Below are 16,111 nucleotides of genomic sequence, written 5' to 3'. Positions count from 1 at the left end.
TTGGGGACACACCCCTTTTATTAATATTTTGAAAAACAAGTTATGGGTACATATTTGCACATGTAGTACATAACAGTAACCTACAGCACACCAGAAAATAGATTCGGACTACCTTTTACGGTGTGTTCACACCGAACGCGATGGACGCGAATAGAGCGTCAGGTTTACATGTAAAGTCAATGGAAAGGCGCGATGACGCGCGATTGCGGGTCCCGCGAAAATTCGGAAGCAGATTTGCGTCGCGAAAACGCCAAAACGCGTGAAACGCGCGTCAGTGTAGCGCGTCTGGCGCGTTTGACTCGCGAATAAAACCACGCGCGTGAGTTTTTGTGTTGCATTTTGTGCATACGCGCGTTTCGCGTCTACCGCTCGAGTTGGAAAAATCTGAACTCCAGCGTCAAATCGCGCCGCGACAACCAATCAGGAGCCTGGTGACGTGGCTGTTACCTAGGTCAAAGGGGCAGATCCAGCCAAAGCCTTTCATACTTCAATGGAGGGGAAGGCTAATCAATGCGGTAGCAAACAACTCGGAGCTGTACAACACCAGCTGCTTTCAGTACCGAGACAGGAATAAAAAGGACCGAGCTTGGAGGAAGATATGTGAAGAGATCGGGCAACCTGGTAAGTTCATTCATTTCTCTTTTGAAAGTTTTCACTGACCCGGGGAAGCCGCACAAAAGCTAGCAAGCCACCGCTATTTTCCCACTGACGTACAAATACCGTTCTGCTTTTATGCATGTTGTCATTTAAGAATATATTTTATTGTTTATTAATAAACAGCACACAGTGGTCCCGCTGTTCATCCGTCACTGCTTTGCTTTTTCGCTGATTTTTTTATTGCACAGTACAGCATTGCATTCTGCAGCCTGATTGACAAATCTCCTGCGCTTGCCAAATTTATCACGTTTGGTTTTGATAACCATCGCGTCCAATAGAAAAAACAGCACAAAAACACCCATAACTATGAGCCTCATTCGGAAATAGACACCTGCACCGTGAGGGAAAAAGGCGCACGAAAGTGGCAGGCAGATGAAGACAAACCGCGGCATAATAATACTTTTACGTTTTGCAATCTACAAAGGTTTGCACTTTGAGAATCAATTGTGAGAACTGTGACCAGGGGCTAGTTATTCTGAGAACCCCTGCAATAAATGAGGGACCACTGTCTACTCTACGATTATTATATCGAACCTGTTAACATTTAATACTGTATTGATAGAACCAACTGATTCTGCAGCAGAGCATCCCCAGTCCCTGAGCTCCTGCTGCTGCACCCACAGATATGTACAGCAAGCACTGATACCTTTTTAGTCGGTGGGATTCCCTTGTGATCACCTTTACTAAATATCTACAACCAATCTGATTATATCCTGTTATTGTTTTTTTTTTTTTTTCAATGTTGAAATTAAAATCTAGTAGCAGCCTTCTCATTTCTTTGTGTTTTGTGCTGTTTTACAGGCCCACAGAGGAGGACGGCTCCGAGGCAGATGAGGGACGGGTCCCAGGACGGTCCATCGGCGGTGGAGCTGGCCATCCTGGAGTCCCTGAAGAGGCCACACCAGTCTCCAATGGAGCATTTCCTCCTCAGCCTTGTTCCTGCTCTGGAGAGCAGCTGGTCCTTTTTATTCCTGTCTCTCTGTAAATTCTTATATTTTATATATTTATGTTTAATGTTTTTCTGTTTGAGACTTTTAATATTATTTCAAATAAATGTTTATAATGACTAATGTCTCAGTTCTACTACACAGCAAATGTTGGCACACGACTTGACACATGTAGAATTTATTTCATATTATACTAATGACAAAATATACTGATACAGTGGGATGCAGAAGTTTGGGCAACCTTGTTAATAGACATTATTTTCCTGTATAAATTGTTGGTTGTTACAATAAAAAATGTCAGTTAAATATCATACAGGAGACACACACAGTGATATTTGAGAAGTGAAAAGAAGTTTACTGGATTTACAGAAAGTGTGCAATAATTGTTTAAACAAAATCAAGCAGGTGCATCAATTTGGGCACCACAAAAAAGAAATGAAATGAATATTTAGTGTATATCAATGTGTGTGTCTCCTATATGATATATGGGGTGCCTTTGTCTGGATGTGCTTCCCATCCAGAGCTGCACAGCACAGAGGAAAGTTCCAGCGCTCCTGGAATCCCTCTGTGATGGAGCGCCAGTCTCCAGGTGAAGGCACAGCCATGAAGTCGTCCACTAGACAGTCCCAGATGGACGTCGCTGCCTGGGGGGTGATCTGGCTCACCGTGGACACACCGACTCTGAAACTGAACGCGATGGTCCTGAAGGAGTCCCCGGTGACAAGGAACCTGGACAAAATTGTTCAAAATCAGTATTATGTGTACTGCAGTTACAAAATACATCATTCAAATTCCAAAATACTTTTGTGATGTCAGATTTAAATCACAAAACATGAATCTTACATAAAACCTTTTGTAATTATAAGGATAATTACAAAATGTATATTAGATAATATCTAAAACAGTTGTGTTTTGTTTTAACTTTAACATATCATAATTTGATTGGTAGCAACTTTCACAACTACAGTGAGCCAATCACTCATAATTCCTAAACATGTCAATCAGGTAGGAATGAAGTAAGACATTAATAGAAATAAAGAGTTGTATGTTGACATGTAGCCCTTTCCTTGCTTAAATCATTAATATTTTTGAAAAATTAATCTGTGATAAGACAGCTTATCAAGATAGAACCATGTAACTAGAGATGAACCAAACTGTTCACAGTTTTATCTAACTCTGTTTTAATAAAGGCTGTGACCCCTGCTATAGAGTCTGACAGCTGCAGGGATTATATACAAATATTCAACTATCCCAGAATTAAACCAGGTCTAAATAAAAAGGAGTGAGTATCACTACAAAGGTTAACTCAGTGGTCCTAATGCTACAGTTTGATATCAGCAAACACCGAGCGCATACATTGATGTGACACCACAGCCATGCTATCATCGCAAACACTGATAACAGCATAAATCGAATTAAATCGGGACTTGATGAGACCTTCTGAGTATCACTAGAAATATTATAAAGAGTCGTCTCTGTACCACAGTTTGCTTTCAGTAAACACCGACAGCATTCACTGTTAGCATAGCACATCCATGTTAGCAGTGTATAACTGGATGGATTAGCATATTAGCACAGATATCAATAAAGGACTACCGTATTAAATAGTTTTACTAACCTCAGGCAGACGGACAGGCGCTCTGCAGGTGGGATTGAGCGTCTGTAGTTGGTGTCTAGGCGGGCAATGCTGGGACCGACGAGGGAAAGCAGGTCCTCAAACTGGCCGACGGTGATAGCGCTGGAATCGGCCGTCATCCAGGCGCAGCTCCTGGAGCAAGTGGTGAAACTCACCAAACTGCTCATGCCTCTGGAGGACCTGATGGACCCAGGTACGGCGAGGACGTCTTTTACGCTGCTGCTCTGCTCTCCACAGTACATAGAGAAGGGAGACTCTCTCTTCAAGTGCTAGCTCGATAGCTGCCATCTTGCAAAGATACCGGTCTGGCACAACTCCCTCCCACATTCCTCCCACATTTCCGGTTCACGCGCGTCAAAATATCATATTTTGACGCGCGATGGATTTTTCTTGGACACGCGTTGAGACGCGAATGTACACGCGTCAAATTAGGGGCGTTTGGGGCGTTTTATTCGCGTCCATCGCGTTCGGTGTGAACACACCGTTAGGCTCAGGTGCAGTGACACGGCTTTAACAAGAAGAAAAGTCAGTCATTCACCATCTTTCTCTTCTTCCTGCGCTCTAAAACCACCAAAGTCCTCTTCTCCAATGTCGGAAACGAACAGGCTCAGGATGGCTTCGTCATCCACTCTCCGCTTCTCTCCTTCGTTGTCACTTTCAAAACCAAAGAAATCCTCGTTGTCAGTGTCAGAGTCGAACACCCTCAGAAGGGCCGTGGCGGTGTCCTCCTCTCCATCATGCAGCAGTCCAGCCCTTCAAAATCCGTTGGTGATCGTGGATGTTTTCGCACTTTTCCACGCTGTCAGAATCCACCGGTGGAGTTGGGCATAACTTGCTTTTCGCAAGTTTATCGCCGCTCGTCATCCACGACTCCCGCTGAATGCGTAGCGCTACTTTGAAGTTTGTTTTTCGCGCTACTTCGTACGGCACTATGTTGCCTGGCGGACGGACATGTGACTAACATACCACTCTTGAACCCCGATCCTTCCGCCAGGCAACGTAGTGCCGTACAACAGCGGAACAAACAAAACAAATCGTCTTACGATATCACAAAAATCATGGAAAATCCATAGAAAAGCCGCACCTGACTAAAAGCCGCAGGGTTCAAAGCTTGTGCAAAAAGTAGCGGCTTATAGCCCGACAATTACGGTAATCAATAAGAGTGAAAAATACAGGAACACACAAACACACACACACACACACCATGCATACATAGTCAGCTGAGGGCAGTTCGGTCACAGGAAAGACAAAGGTCACTGTCCCTTATGACCAGGACACACTGATTGTGAAGTGTGGGTGTGTGCACACATGTGTGTACACTCAATACTGGAGTGTACAACAGAGAGATAGACAAAGCAGGGGAGATAAAGGACTGGCCGTAATTTTGGCTACAGACCAGAGAGGGGAAATAGAAAAAAGAGAGAGAGATGCTAGGAGAAGAGAGGAAGAGGAGGAGCTTTAATGTGAAGCCTATGAGCACCGGCAGAACAGATGGACAAACATGGAAGGATAGGAGAAATGTGGAATCGATCATCTATGTGTGTGTGTGTGTGTGTGTGTGTGTGTGTGTGTGTGTGTGCACGTGTGCGTGTGTTTCAGTCAGCTTTGTTACGGCAGCCCCTCCAAGCTCCATTCTTTCTCTGTGGGGATTGTCTTTCTGTTGGTCTATTTGGTGCAGATATGAAGGTCTCCTGCTAAGCTGTTGATTCTTTTGAAGAGATGCTGTCTGGTTAGTCTGCGTCTCTCTAAAGATTTACCTAGACAGACTACTGCTAGACCATGGAAAAAACACAACAAAAAACTGTAATGCCACCAGATCTACATTTAGATCTATTCCTTTAAGCAATATATTAGAAAACTTGCATTTAGAACCCTTGTCCTTGGTACCATTGTAATAGATGAGGTAATAATGAGTTATTACATTGCCACAGCCGTTAAATGTGTCTAGTTATATATGCAAAGAGATTGTAGAACTTTTCCACTAAGTGCCAAAAATGTAATGAAATTTCCTTCACAAGCATTAGCTAGCAATATAATCATTTAAAAAAAATCTCACAGGCTAGAGACTGAAATGTGAATTTACCATTCTCTGAATGTTAGGTAAAAGCATTAGCAGTAATTATATCGCTGCATAAACAAACTAATTGAATGCCATCAAACCCTCCCTTAATGCAACAACGTGATGGAATTTGGGTGGATTCCCTCTTCAGTCCTTTTTTTTTCTGAACATTATTTTGAGTGTTACATCTGAAAAATAAAATTCGGGATCATTATCATTAAAAATGGGTCACAATAGTAATTTTAGCAACCACACAAGCATTATTGCCTATTAAAAGAGATTCTTGTATCAGCAGTGGAGCTTTCTCTGCTTTCATTTGCCGCTTCTTCACATATAGTTTTGATTGGCTATTTGATTCACAGTCTTACCAATTCAATAATGCTTTGGGCTATGGGTATTGAGCAGGATTCCATCTAATTAATAATTCAACTAATCATTTGAGCACTACAACAGATTCAATCTACGTTCTAAATCTCTAGTGTTAACATGTGATTACAATGCATGCAGGACGTATGCATACACCTTTGAGCTGTTCCCTCCCCTCCCTTCATTTTCTTTTACCATATTTCATTTTCATTGATTTATGCCATTGTTGTTTGTTTGTTTGTTTGTTTTTATATATTAATGGTCGAGTAAAGTATAAATGTCACAGTTGTTCTTGCTGAATCTGTTGCCACTGCCATTGATGAAGCTGTCATCCTCACTGTGCACCTGTTTTTAGAGTGTGATCAGATGTCTTTTCCTCTGGGGTTTTTTTTCTCTCTCTGCATCTCTCCATACGGCAGTGTGTAAAGTGTAAAGTAAAAGTAAAGTGTAAAGTAAAGTGTAAAGTGTGCGTGTTAGTCCCCATAGGGAAATAGTTCCTCTGCATTTAACCCATTCACCTAGTGAAGCAGTGGGCAGCCACCAGTGCAGCGCCCGGGGAGCAGTGTGTAGGGACGGCACCTTGCTCAGGGGTACCTCAGGGTAGCCGTTCAGTGGAGTCGAACCCCCGACCTTCCGATCATGGGGCCACCACTCTACCTACTGAGCTATCCCTGTTAATCTGCTTTATATATCTCTGTATTACTGTAGGGTCCTTACCATACAATTTAAAGCACATTGAGGTGACTGTTGTTGTGATTTGGTGCTATATAAATAAAATTGAATTGAATTTTGGTTATTTAATTGGTTATTTAATAGCCTTGGAATAACACACCTTTTCACCTATTAATTTGGTGTCTCTTACTTTGAGTCTAATGCAATAGTATTGTAAGAATGTATAGCTGTGCGAGGGGTGGTGCTAGACTGTATTGTTCTATTAAATACTTAGCATCTCAACATGTTGACAGTGACTGAGCTGAGCAGGTATAATGTTCATCCTCAGGGGTAGTTCAAATCTGCCCACCATAGTTAATACCCTCACTCAGTAGCTGTTGAGCTTTTTCATTCTTAAACCAAAAGTTGACAGTGTAGAACATTCAGGTAACACATAGTTTGCATGATTCATTCCTCTGGAATATTGAAAACTTCAGAACTTTTTCTGGCAGTCAAGTTGTCAAGATTTGTCTGCCTGGCTCTTGACAGACAGAAAAACTTTGAGCAGTTCTGTAGAAGGCGTCAAAAGAAAACATAATATTATAATAATTATGCAGCATGAAATCTATGTGACTGAAAAAAAGCTGCTGGACATCTGAAGAAGTAAGGGTTAATTAGAAGAAATGTGAGCATGAGGCAGAGAAAGATAATACTCACTGTTCAACTGTTTCTCCGTTATAATAATCACTTTTTGTATTGTGCAATTTTTTGCTGCCACACAATGGACCAACATTTTCTTCTCTCCACCGTCATGTAGTGAGGTATATCTTGTGATTTATAAGCCAGCTTCTTGCCATGACTGATTATAAGTGTCTTCCTTTGCTTGTTCCCCGTAATCACAGGGGTTGTTACTAAGATGATGAACGCATCGCTTTTCTCATCGTGATAACTGATGCAGATTATCATACAAACAGCACTCAAATTACACATCAGCCTCTGGAATGAATTGTTTGGCTACATATTGTGTTTTGGTAGCAGTATAATCACTTATTGTAATTCATTAGATTTTATATGCAAGTTGGCTTACCACATTTGAAAAACAAAAATAAGCCTTTCCAAACCTGAGAATCAAAATGTTGAATAAATTGTGAGAAGTCTGTTTCCGTTTTTTTTTCCTCACACCTTCGCAGTTTAGTTTTAGATCAGTGTCAGCATCTCTTCCCCACCTCTTTCACTCTTTCTCTTCTTCTCTCACTCTGATGTTTACAGTCTCTAAAACCATGTCAGATTGAATTGGTCATTATCTCGTTTTTCCCCTGAGGAAAGGGATACAGTTACTGTTTGTGTGTTAGAGCGCGTGTGTGAGTTTGAAAGATGTCTTGTCTCCTTCAATAATTCATCAGGTTTCTGCTATTGCGGCTCATGTGATGCTCGAGGGGGAGGGAGTAAAGGGGAGATACCAAGAGAGGCAGAGAGAGGAAGACGCACCGAGATCTGACAGATTTTATTTTGTGTAGCTGTAATTGATTTTCCATATCCCTTACTGTATCACTTTCTACAGCATGTTTTAAAAACTCATCATTTCCACTCAAGGTTTAGAAAACAGTATCAATTTGGTTTTCCTCCAGAAAGCAAATGTTTATTAAATTAACAGACAATATACTAAATAGAGACTTGAGATAGACTGGTGACCTATCCAGATTGTCCATTTGACAGCTTAGATAGACTTGCATCATTTCATGCTGCTTTTCTATTGATTGGCTTGTATTTGTATCAGAATTGTGGTCTCAGGGCGTGTCTGGTCACAAGAAAACAGATAAGTTTTTACTTTTGATTTATGACTGCTCATTTGGAGCCATGATTTAAGATATCACATTTCTTACACAATGGTAATCCTTTGTCTTGGTTAGCCAAAAATTGCTCGATGTGTGGTTTAAAACCAAGACTGCTTATAAACTTATCAAGTAGAAAAAGTTGAGAAATAAAGAATTCCCCCAAAATGGGCCGTAACAGAAATCATAATAAATTTGCAGTAAAACTATTATGTTATCCCAATTTTTAGATTTGGTTTACTGTAAATAGGTTGCATTTTGTGCACGTTTTTACATGTATTTTTTCCTCAAACGTGTTTCCTTGTTGAACATGTGGTTTTACTACTATCCTTGTTATCTAGCCTAAGCTTAGGCTAGACGTGCTTAATTATGTGACAATGTTGGATTCTATTTTATATTCATATACTGATGAAGTTTAAAAAAATAAAATAAGTCCCTGCAACACTTTCATTTATGATATGCAAACTCTGGGTAAATCAAAGCAATAGCGACAATTCTCTGAATTTTGAGAGGGTTATTATAGCAGATTGCTAAGTGTCTGAGAATGTTTTGATGTTACAGTTTGTTTTATTCTTACAATGTTATGCATGCAGTGATGCAGCTGAGTTTGACCCTTTTGACTCGTAGTGGTCATCTTTCATAAAACTGACACTGCATGCACTGATATGCAAGGACCAGCATACAGAGTAGAGTGTTTTAATCCAATACAGGAAAATTAGGCACATTTTCAGCATGTCCCTATCTCTAAAGGTAGTCTATTAAACATTTACAAACTATTGCATAGTTTGTGGTCACAATTTGGAACCAGAAACCATGTACCTTTATGAGTTTATTAACCTTTACCTCAGTAAGTTAAACTTTCTATTTTGTTTTCTGTATTTGTACTTTAATTACACTCTTCCATGAATATGTTTCCTTAACTGTCACTCAAATAGCACAATACCATCAACAGCACACTTTCCCTCAAGATTAGTGATGGCTGTGGTTCAGGACGTAGAGTTGGAAAGTTAGTGGTTCAAACCCTTGCTTTTGTGAAACTTCCTTGGGCAAGAAATTGAAATGCCAGGTCCCCTTGATCATCTGGATGTTAAGCTATAAGCATTTAGGTGTAGAAAAAGGCACCCTGTATGTATTTGTTAATGAGGCTTATGGTGAAAAAGAGCTTTGAGCACTTAAATTGAGTACAAAAGCACATAATAGTTCAGGCTTTTTCTTCAATAAGACTTTGTTATGTTTCCAAACATTTTTGTATTTAGTGAAACCCAGAAGGCTCTGAAAATAAGATCAAGGTTTAGAAAGACTGCAATTTTGCTTTCCGGAGTCACCAAAGTTATTACAACAGACAAAAAACATCCCATTTTGAAGCTGTGGTCATGCTGTTTTATCCAACAGTTGTAGAGATATTTCACACAAAACCACAAGAGTGGACCTCCTGGTGGCATATGGAGAAAAGTCAGCGGGATTTGTCCTCTGGGGACCGCAGGAGTCCGAAACAATTTCCCACAGCTTGTTGAGATATTGCCTGTCTTGACCAAAGCATAGGGCAAACCAATCTAGAGACGGACATGGCCATTGCCATTTCATACTATAAAGGCATATAGTAGGAAAACTGCTCCTGTACAGGATTCATTCAACTGGAATTCAGGTATTACATTTCAGCAACACAGTCTGCACCATACTCCTGCTGCGAAGTCCTAATAGAGAAGAATCCAGTTTATTGTAAGCCCTGTGTGTTGGTGGGAATCTGTGGTGGTGAGTATTTTCTGCTCTGTGTTGAGGGTCAGAAATGGCAGTTGAAATGGATAAAAACCATATTGAGCACAATAATCAAGATCTGTAACAACTCTTAAAGTTATTCCAGACATTGGAGATACTTCTAGTATGTCACTGCCAACTTTAGACCCATTTTCTGAGGCGTTACACAACCACTCTCTAATCAGATGTCACAGTGTTGTCAGAGTAACAGCTGGGCGGATGTCCTGTTTCAGGCTGACTTTCAAACCCAGAGAGACATGAGTAACCAGATTTAAGCCAGATGGTGTTTTTATGCTGTATGTTATTTAAACTTTTAATGTTGAAGATATTGACATGTGTTTGAAGGAGAAACCGCTCATTTAAAAGTCATTTGGTGAAGTTCAGTTTTTATTATTTTAAACAGTGGAGTCCTTTCATTGTTAGTTGTAGAGTTTGTGCTATTTTTTAATCTAAACCATTATTACATTAGACACTATCAGTAAAGCTACTTATGCATCAAACAGTTAATACTAAGTCTATATTTTCACCTTCTTTTGGCTTTTGATGTGTTTATTGCAAAATCTGCAAAGCAAATTTATGCACATGTTTTGTGATGTGGAATCTGATAAGGTTTGTTTTATTCATAGTTATAATCCATATAAATTACATTACACACTAGAGGATAGCATGTGCTCATACAGGGATTTGTATCACTGATTACACATTAAGCACCATTCAAAACGAAGTGTAAAATTGCTTTACAAGAACAAATGGAACACTACAGTTAATCTGACCAAAATAGATAGTGCATTAGTGCAGTTTTTATTTTGATCAGCTCAGATTGTATACATTTATGTTCTCATTTCTGTATAACGGCATTGGATGAGTAGCATTTTGCCCATCTTTAACCATGCTTTTGGATTTTTTTTCCCGGGATCTGGATGTTCCCACTTAATAAACAGTTGTGTGATGGACTTACTTTTATCATTTCCTTCACTTTGTCACCTTTGTGACACCCCTAATTCTGTATGATAGACTGACTCTGTCATGTTGCATGTGCTAACAACGGCAGTCCCAATGATCGAGCAGTTAGCTGGGGAAAGACATAGGAAGAATAGTGAAGCAAAATGGTCATATGCATTGGCTAAATAAAGGGAGATTGATTATGCGTATGTCACACTTTTGATGAGAGAGAGACAGAGTGAGATGGATGTGGGAGTAAAAATGAATACGTTTATGTATATGCGTGTTGGAGGCTGACACAAGAATTGTTTGACAGCTTTAATTAAACTCAGCTGAGTCAGGCGGCTGAGCTGCGACTTCAGTCACAATTTAATGAGCCACACACGCAGCAGCCCACACGGAATAAGGTGCATTTCTTTAAACCTCCCTCTTTTCTTCTGCCTGTCTTGTCCCCATTATGTGAAACATTAATTTTTAAGATGAAAACAGGGTTTAGGTTTTGGCAGGTAGTAGTTACGACTAAGGTAAGTCTTAAGAACATGATTGTAAGTCAATAAAGTTCTCTAAAGTCATGAAAAAATGGGAACAGAACTAAGCATGTGTGTGAGTGTGTACATGTATGTGAGCGCACTCCTGTGAAAGCACAAGCCTTTGGCTTATTTCCAGTGACTTCCTCGTGGATTTTCAGTTGGATAGTACGGTGTGCTCAGATGCTGCTGATCAATACGAGGAGCTTCCTTTTTTTCAAACTGACAGAAAAAAAAAATGTTCCTTTCCAGCCAGTTTTGGCAGGCATGGCTTCGCTTTGGATGGGACTTTTTTAATTGCTGCAATTAAGAGATTTGCTTTGCCAAAACCTTTTATTTGCACAGCATTAGAGCCTCACTGACATATTGGTGGTCCAATATTATCAGCTTATGTTGGCTTATCACAGATATGTTGTAACCAGCATGTATGTTAGACCAGCGGTCCCCAACCTTTTTTGCGGCACGGACCGGTTTATGCCCGACAACATTTTCACGGACCGGCCTTTAAGGTGTCGCGGATAAATACAACAAAATAAAACTAGTACCGGTACCGAAAAAAAGAAGATTTATTCATAACACACGTGAAAAGACCCAGGAAAACCGAGTTAACGATAAAAACGATAACAAAATAACGCTGAAAACCGATAAAAACCCTGAAAACCATACATTTCACACCTGAGCCTCAACTCTCGCGGCCCGGTACCAAACGACTCACGGACCGATATAAAATTTGAATTTGAATTTGATACCGGTCCGAGGCCCGGGGGTTGGGGACCGCTGTGTTAGACGATTAGAGATGGATCTTATATAGCACTTTTCTACTTTCCCAGTGCCCTCAAACTACTTTATACAACACTATTTCTATGCACAAGTGCTTTCTATTTAACATTCAGAGAGAAACTTGGGGTTAGTAGCTTTCCTAAGGACATTTGGCATGCAGAGTGGAGTAACAAGGGATCGAACCGCCAAACTTCTAGCAGATGACCTGCTTTACCACCTGAGCTACAGCCACCCCTTATTGCTGGCATTGCTAAAAAAAAAAAAAAAAAAAAAAGCATCAGAGTTTGTCCCTTTTCACGCTGAGATCTGATATCACTAAATGATTCGGCGTAATATTTAAAATGCTGCTCATACTAGATACTACCAGAGCATTCTAGGAGCAATAGTATAGAACAACGTAACTGTAACTGGCACTGTATCAGTTGGTATACTAGGAATTGTTTAAGTTGTTAGCTTGATGTTGTTGTGTATAGCAGCTTCTTGCATGGGATCTTGTTCGCCTATTAATGTATTCTTTTAATTGATATGTTAGAGCCAAGGCAATGTTGCATAGAGCTAATAAAGCCTGTTGCAGCTGCCTATTGAAAGGCGTGGTTTTTTTTTTTTTGTTTGGTTTTTTTTGCCTCTCCCGTTTGGCTCTTTTGCCATCAGAATTGTTGTCTAAAGGCAAAGTAAGATGCCCAACGGATTTACTTTACCAAATTGACCATCCCAGCCTTGCCATAATGGCAAGTATAGAAAGGCGTGTTAATCAAGTGTCACTTAGTGTTACTGGTTAATGCAGGTAGTTGGAAAGAAATTGTTGGACTGTACATAAGTAATTAAGTGCACATACAGACGAACAACCACACACAGAGATATTTGGAACCTAATAGAAGATCCAATCAGGCTGACATGTGGTTTAAGTGCTCTGTTTAATGATCTTAAGTAGATTGTTTTTGAAGTATTCAACAACAGTGTACAATACTTTGATTTGCACTAGTATTAATCTACTCTTGTGTATACATGCAGATACATACACTCAGATGAAAAAGTTTATGACCCTTGCTTTTATGTGTTCTCGCTTTTATTACAGCAACTTTTCATGGTGAGAGCTTTGACATTTAAATGGAAATGGCCAGTATCAACCCACTCTGACTTTCTCTAACTGGCTGCTCAGAAAGAGAGAGTGGGTGAGAATTTCTGTGGCTCACTTCCAGTGAAAGCACTATTTATCATAATGTTTTTACCTGTATTTGTGTGTACTTGTATGTGTGTGGTATGTGTGTGCCATGTGTAGCCAAAGGGCAAGAAGGACACTGCCTGCTTTAGTTGAAATTCTGTCAATCCAACCTCTGTTGTTTCACTTTCTGGATTTCAGAAACTGTATTACTGTTAACTGTTGGATCTCTAGGGAAAACACTTTAAAGAGTTTTAATACTGATCAAAGCTGATACCCTGATTTAATTCAACCAATTAACTGATTCTATTGCTGATTCCCACTAGACTAGGTGATAACTGATTGTCATAATAATAATATTAACAACGAGTCCAAGAATGTGTCATCTGTTCCAGCCTAAACTGTAACTGTTTCTTTGTAATTGGAAAATAATTACACTGTAATACATGTATGCAGTATTACTATAAATGACACAGTATTGTTGGTAAATATTATTTCTACTGTAAATCCTTTTACATGAATAAATAACCAGTCAGTGGCTGATTCATTGTTGACTCAAATTCAAATGTAGATTCTGCCTCAGTTAACCTGAATCAATATGTATTAAGCATTAGTTAATAAGCATTAGTTAATGCACTGTTAATATGTTTATGTGTAAAAATCTTTTTGAACATTATCTGCATTAGTATTTTATATTATAATTTTTATGTAAAATGTGAATAAATCCTTGAATCGCTACCTTATCGTGGTGGAGGGGTTTCTGTGTCCCAGGGATCCCAGGGGCTATGTTGTCTGGGGGCTTTTGCCCCCTGGTAGGGTCTCCCATGGCAAACTGGCCCTGGGTGAGGGACCAGACAAAGAGCGATTCATAAGACCCTTATGAAAAGGACACCGAGGGAACAGTTTACCCTGCCCGGGATAGGGTTACCGGGGCCCCGCCCTGGAGCCAGGCCCGTGGAGGGTGCCCGAGGGCGAGCGTCTGGTGACCGGGCCTTAGTCCATGGGGCCCGGCCGGGCACAGCCCGAAGAGGAGACATGGGCCCATCCTCCCGCAGGCCCACCACCCGCAGGAGGCGCCATAGGGGTCGGGTGCATTGTGTGCCGGGTGGCGGCCAGGAGCGGAGGCCCTGGCGGACTGACCCCCGGCTGCCAAGACTGGCAATAGGGACATGGAATGTCACATCTCTGGTGGGGAAGGAGCCTGAGTTAGTGCGTGAGGTTGAGAGGTACCGGCTAGATATAGTCGGGCTCACCTCTACGCATGGCTTGGGCTCTGGAACCAGTCTCCTGGAGAGGGGCTGGACTCTGTCTCAGTCTGGAGTTGCCCCTGGTGAGAGGCGGCGGGCTGGGGTGGGTATTCTAATATCCCCTCGGCTTGCTGCCGGTACGTTGGGGTTTTTCCCGGTGGACGAGAGGGTTTGTTCCCTGCGCCTTAGGGTCGGGGAACGGGTCCTGACTGTCATCTGCGCTTATGCGCCGAGTGGCAGTTCAGAGTACCCAGCCTTCTTAGAGTCCCTGGGGGGGGGGGGTGCTGGAGGGTGCTCCACCTGGAGGGGCGTGATTGGGAGGAACGGCCTCCCTGATCTGAACCCGAGCGGTGCTTTGTTATTGGACTTCTGTGGTAATCACAGTTTGGCCATAACGAACACCCTGTTCGAACATAAGAGTGTCCGTAAGTGCACGTGGCACCAGGACGCTCTAGGCCGTAGGTCGATGATCGATTTTGTAATCGTATCAGCAGACCTGCGACCATATGTTCTGGACACTCGGGTAAAGAGAGGGGCTGAGCTGTCAACTGATCACCACCTGGTGGTGAGTTGGATCAGGTGGCGGGGGAGGACGCTGGACAGACCTGGTGCACCTAAACGCGTAGTGAGGGTGTGCTGGGAACGTCTAGCAGAGGCCCCAGTCCGCGAGATCTTCAACGCACACCTCCGGCAGAGCTTCAACAGCATTCCGAGGGAGACTGGGGACATTGAGTCCGAATGGACCATGTTCAGCGCCTCCATTGCCGAAGCTGCTGCATTGAGCTGCGGCCGCAAGGTGGTTGGTGCCTGCCGTGGTGGTAATCCCCGAACCAAATGGTGGACACCAGAGGTGAAGGGAGCCATCAGGCTGAAGAAGGAGTCCTATCGGGCTTGGTTAGCCTGTGGGACTCCGGAGGCAGCCGACAGGTATCGACAGGCCAAGCGGAATGCGGCTCGGGCAGTGGCTGAAGCAAAAACTCGGGTGTGGGAGGAGTTCGGAGAGGCCATGGAAAAAGACTTTCGGACTGCCTCGAAGAGATTCTGGCAAACCGTCAGACGTCTCAGGAGGGGAAAGCGGTGCTCTACCTGCACTGTGTATAGTGCTGGCGGAGCGCTGCTGACGTCGACTGAGAAAATTGTCAGGCGGTGGAAGGAATACTTCGAGGACCTCCTTAATCCCACTGACACATCTTCCGAGGAGGAAGCAGAGTCTGGGGATGAGGGGAATGACCCGCCAATTTCTGGGGGCGAGGTCACTGAGGCAGTTAAACAACTCCTTGGTGGCAGAGCCCCTGGTGTTGATGAGGTCCGCCCCGAGTTCCTGAAGGCTCTGGACGTTGTAGGGCTGTCCTGGTTGACACGCCTCTGCAATGTTGCGTGGAGATCAGGGGCAGTACCTGTGGACTGGCAGACCGGGGTGGTGGTCCCCATCTTTAAGAAGGGGGACCGGAGGGTGTGTTCCAACTACAGGGGGATCACACTCCTCAGCCTCCCTGGGAAAGTCTATGCCAGGGTGCTGGAAAGGAGAGTTCGTCCGTTAGTCGAACCTCGGA

At 42.3% G+C, this 16,111-nt stretch overlaps 2 protein-coding genes across 2 annotated transcripts in view; one reads left to right on the top strand and one right to left on the bottom strand.

The window, feature by feature from the left end:
* Positions 1-16,111, top strand: part of spock1 (SPARC (osteonectin), cwcv and kazal like domains proteoglycan 1) — a 122,365-nt gene that overhangs the window by 9,989 nt on the left and 96,265 nt on the right. The window lies entirely within an intron of this gene.
* Positions 1,931-3,508, bottom strand: LOC146638764 (uncharacterized). Its single transcript, XM_085371124.1, has 2 exons — positions 3,223-3,508; positions 1,931-2,333 (listed from the first exon to the last, which is right to left on the bottom strand). The coding sequence occupies exons 1-2, from the start codon at positions 3,480-3,482 to the stop codon at positions 2,063-2,065; spliced, it is 531 nt and encodes a 176-aa protein (XP_085227250.1). The 5' UTR covers positions 3,483-3,508; the 3' UTR covers positions 1,931-2,062.

The sequence above is a fragment of the Diplotaxodon limnothrissa genome, linkage group LG2 (genome assembly GCF_057381915.1).
Source record: "Diplotaxodon limnothrissa isolate DT_005_m linkage group LG2, D_limnothrissa_male_GT1.1, whole genome shotgun sequence".
In the NCBI taxonomy this organism is placed as follows: Eukaryota; Metazoa; Chordata; class Actinopteri; order Cichliformes; family Cichlidae; genus Diplotaxodon; species Diplotaxodon limnothrissa.
Note: the sequence above shows the minus strand (reverse complement) of the source record. Positions and strands in the feature narration are given on the sequence as shown.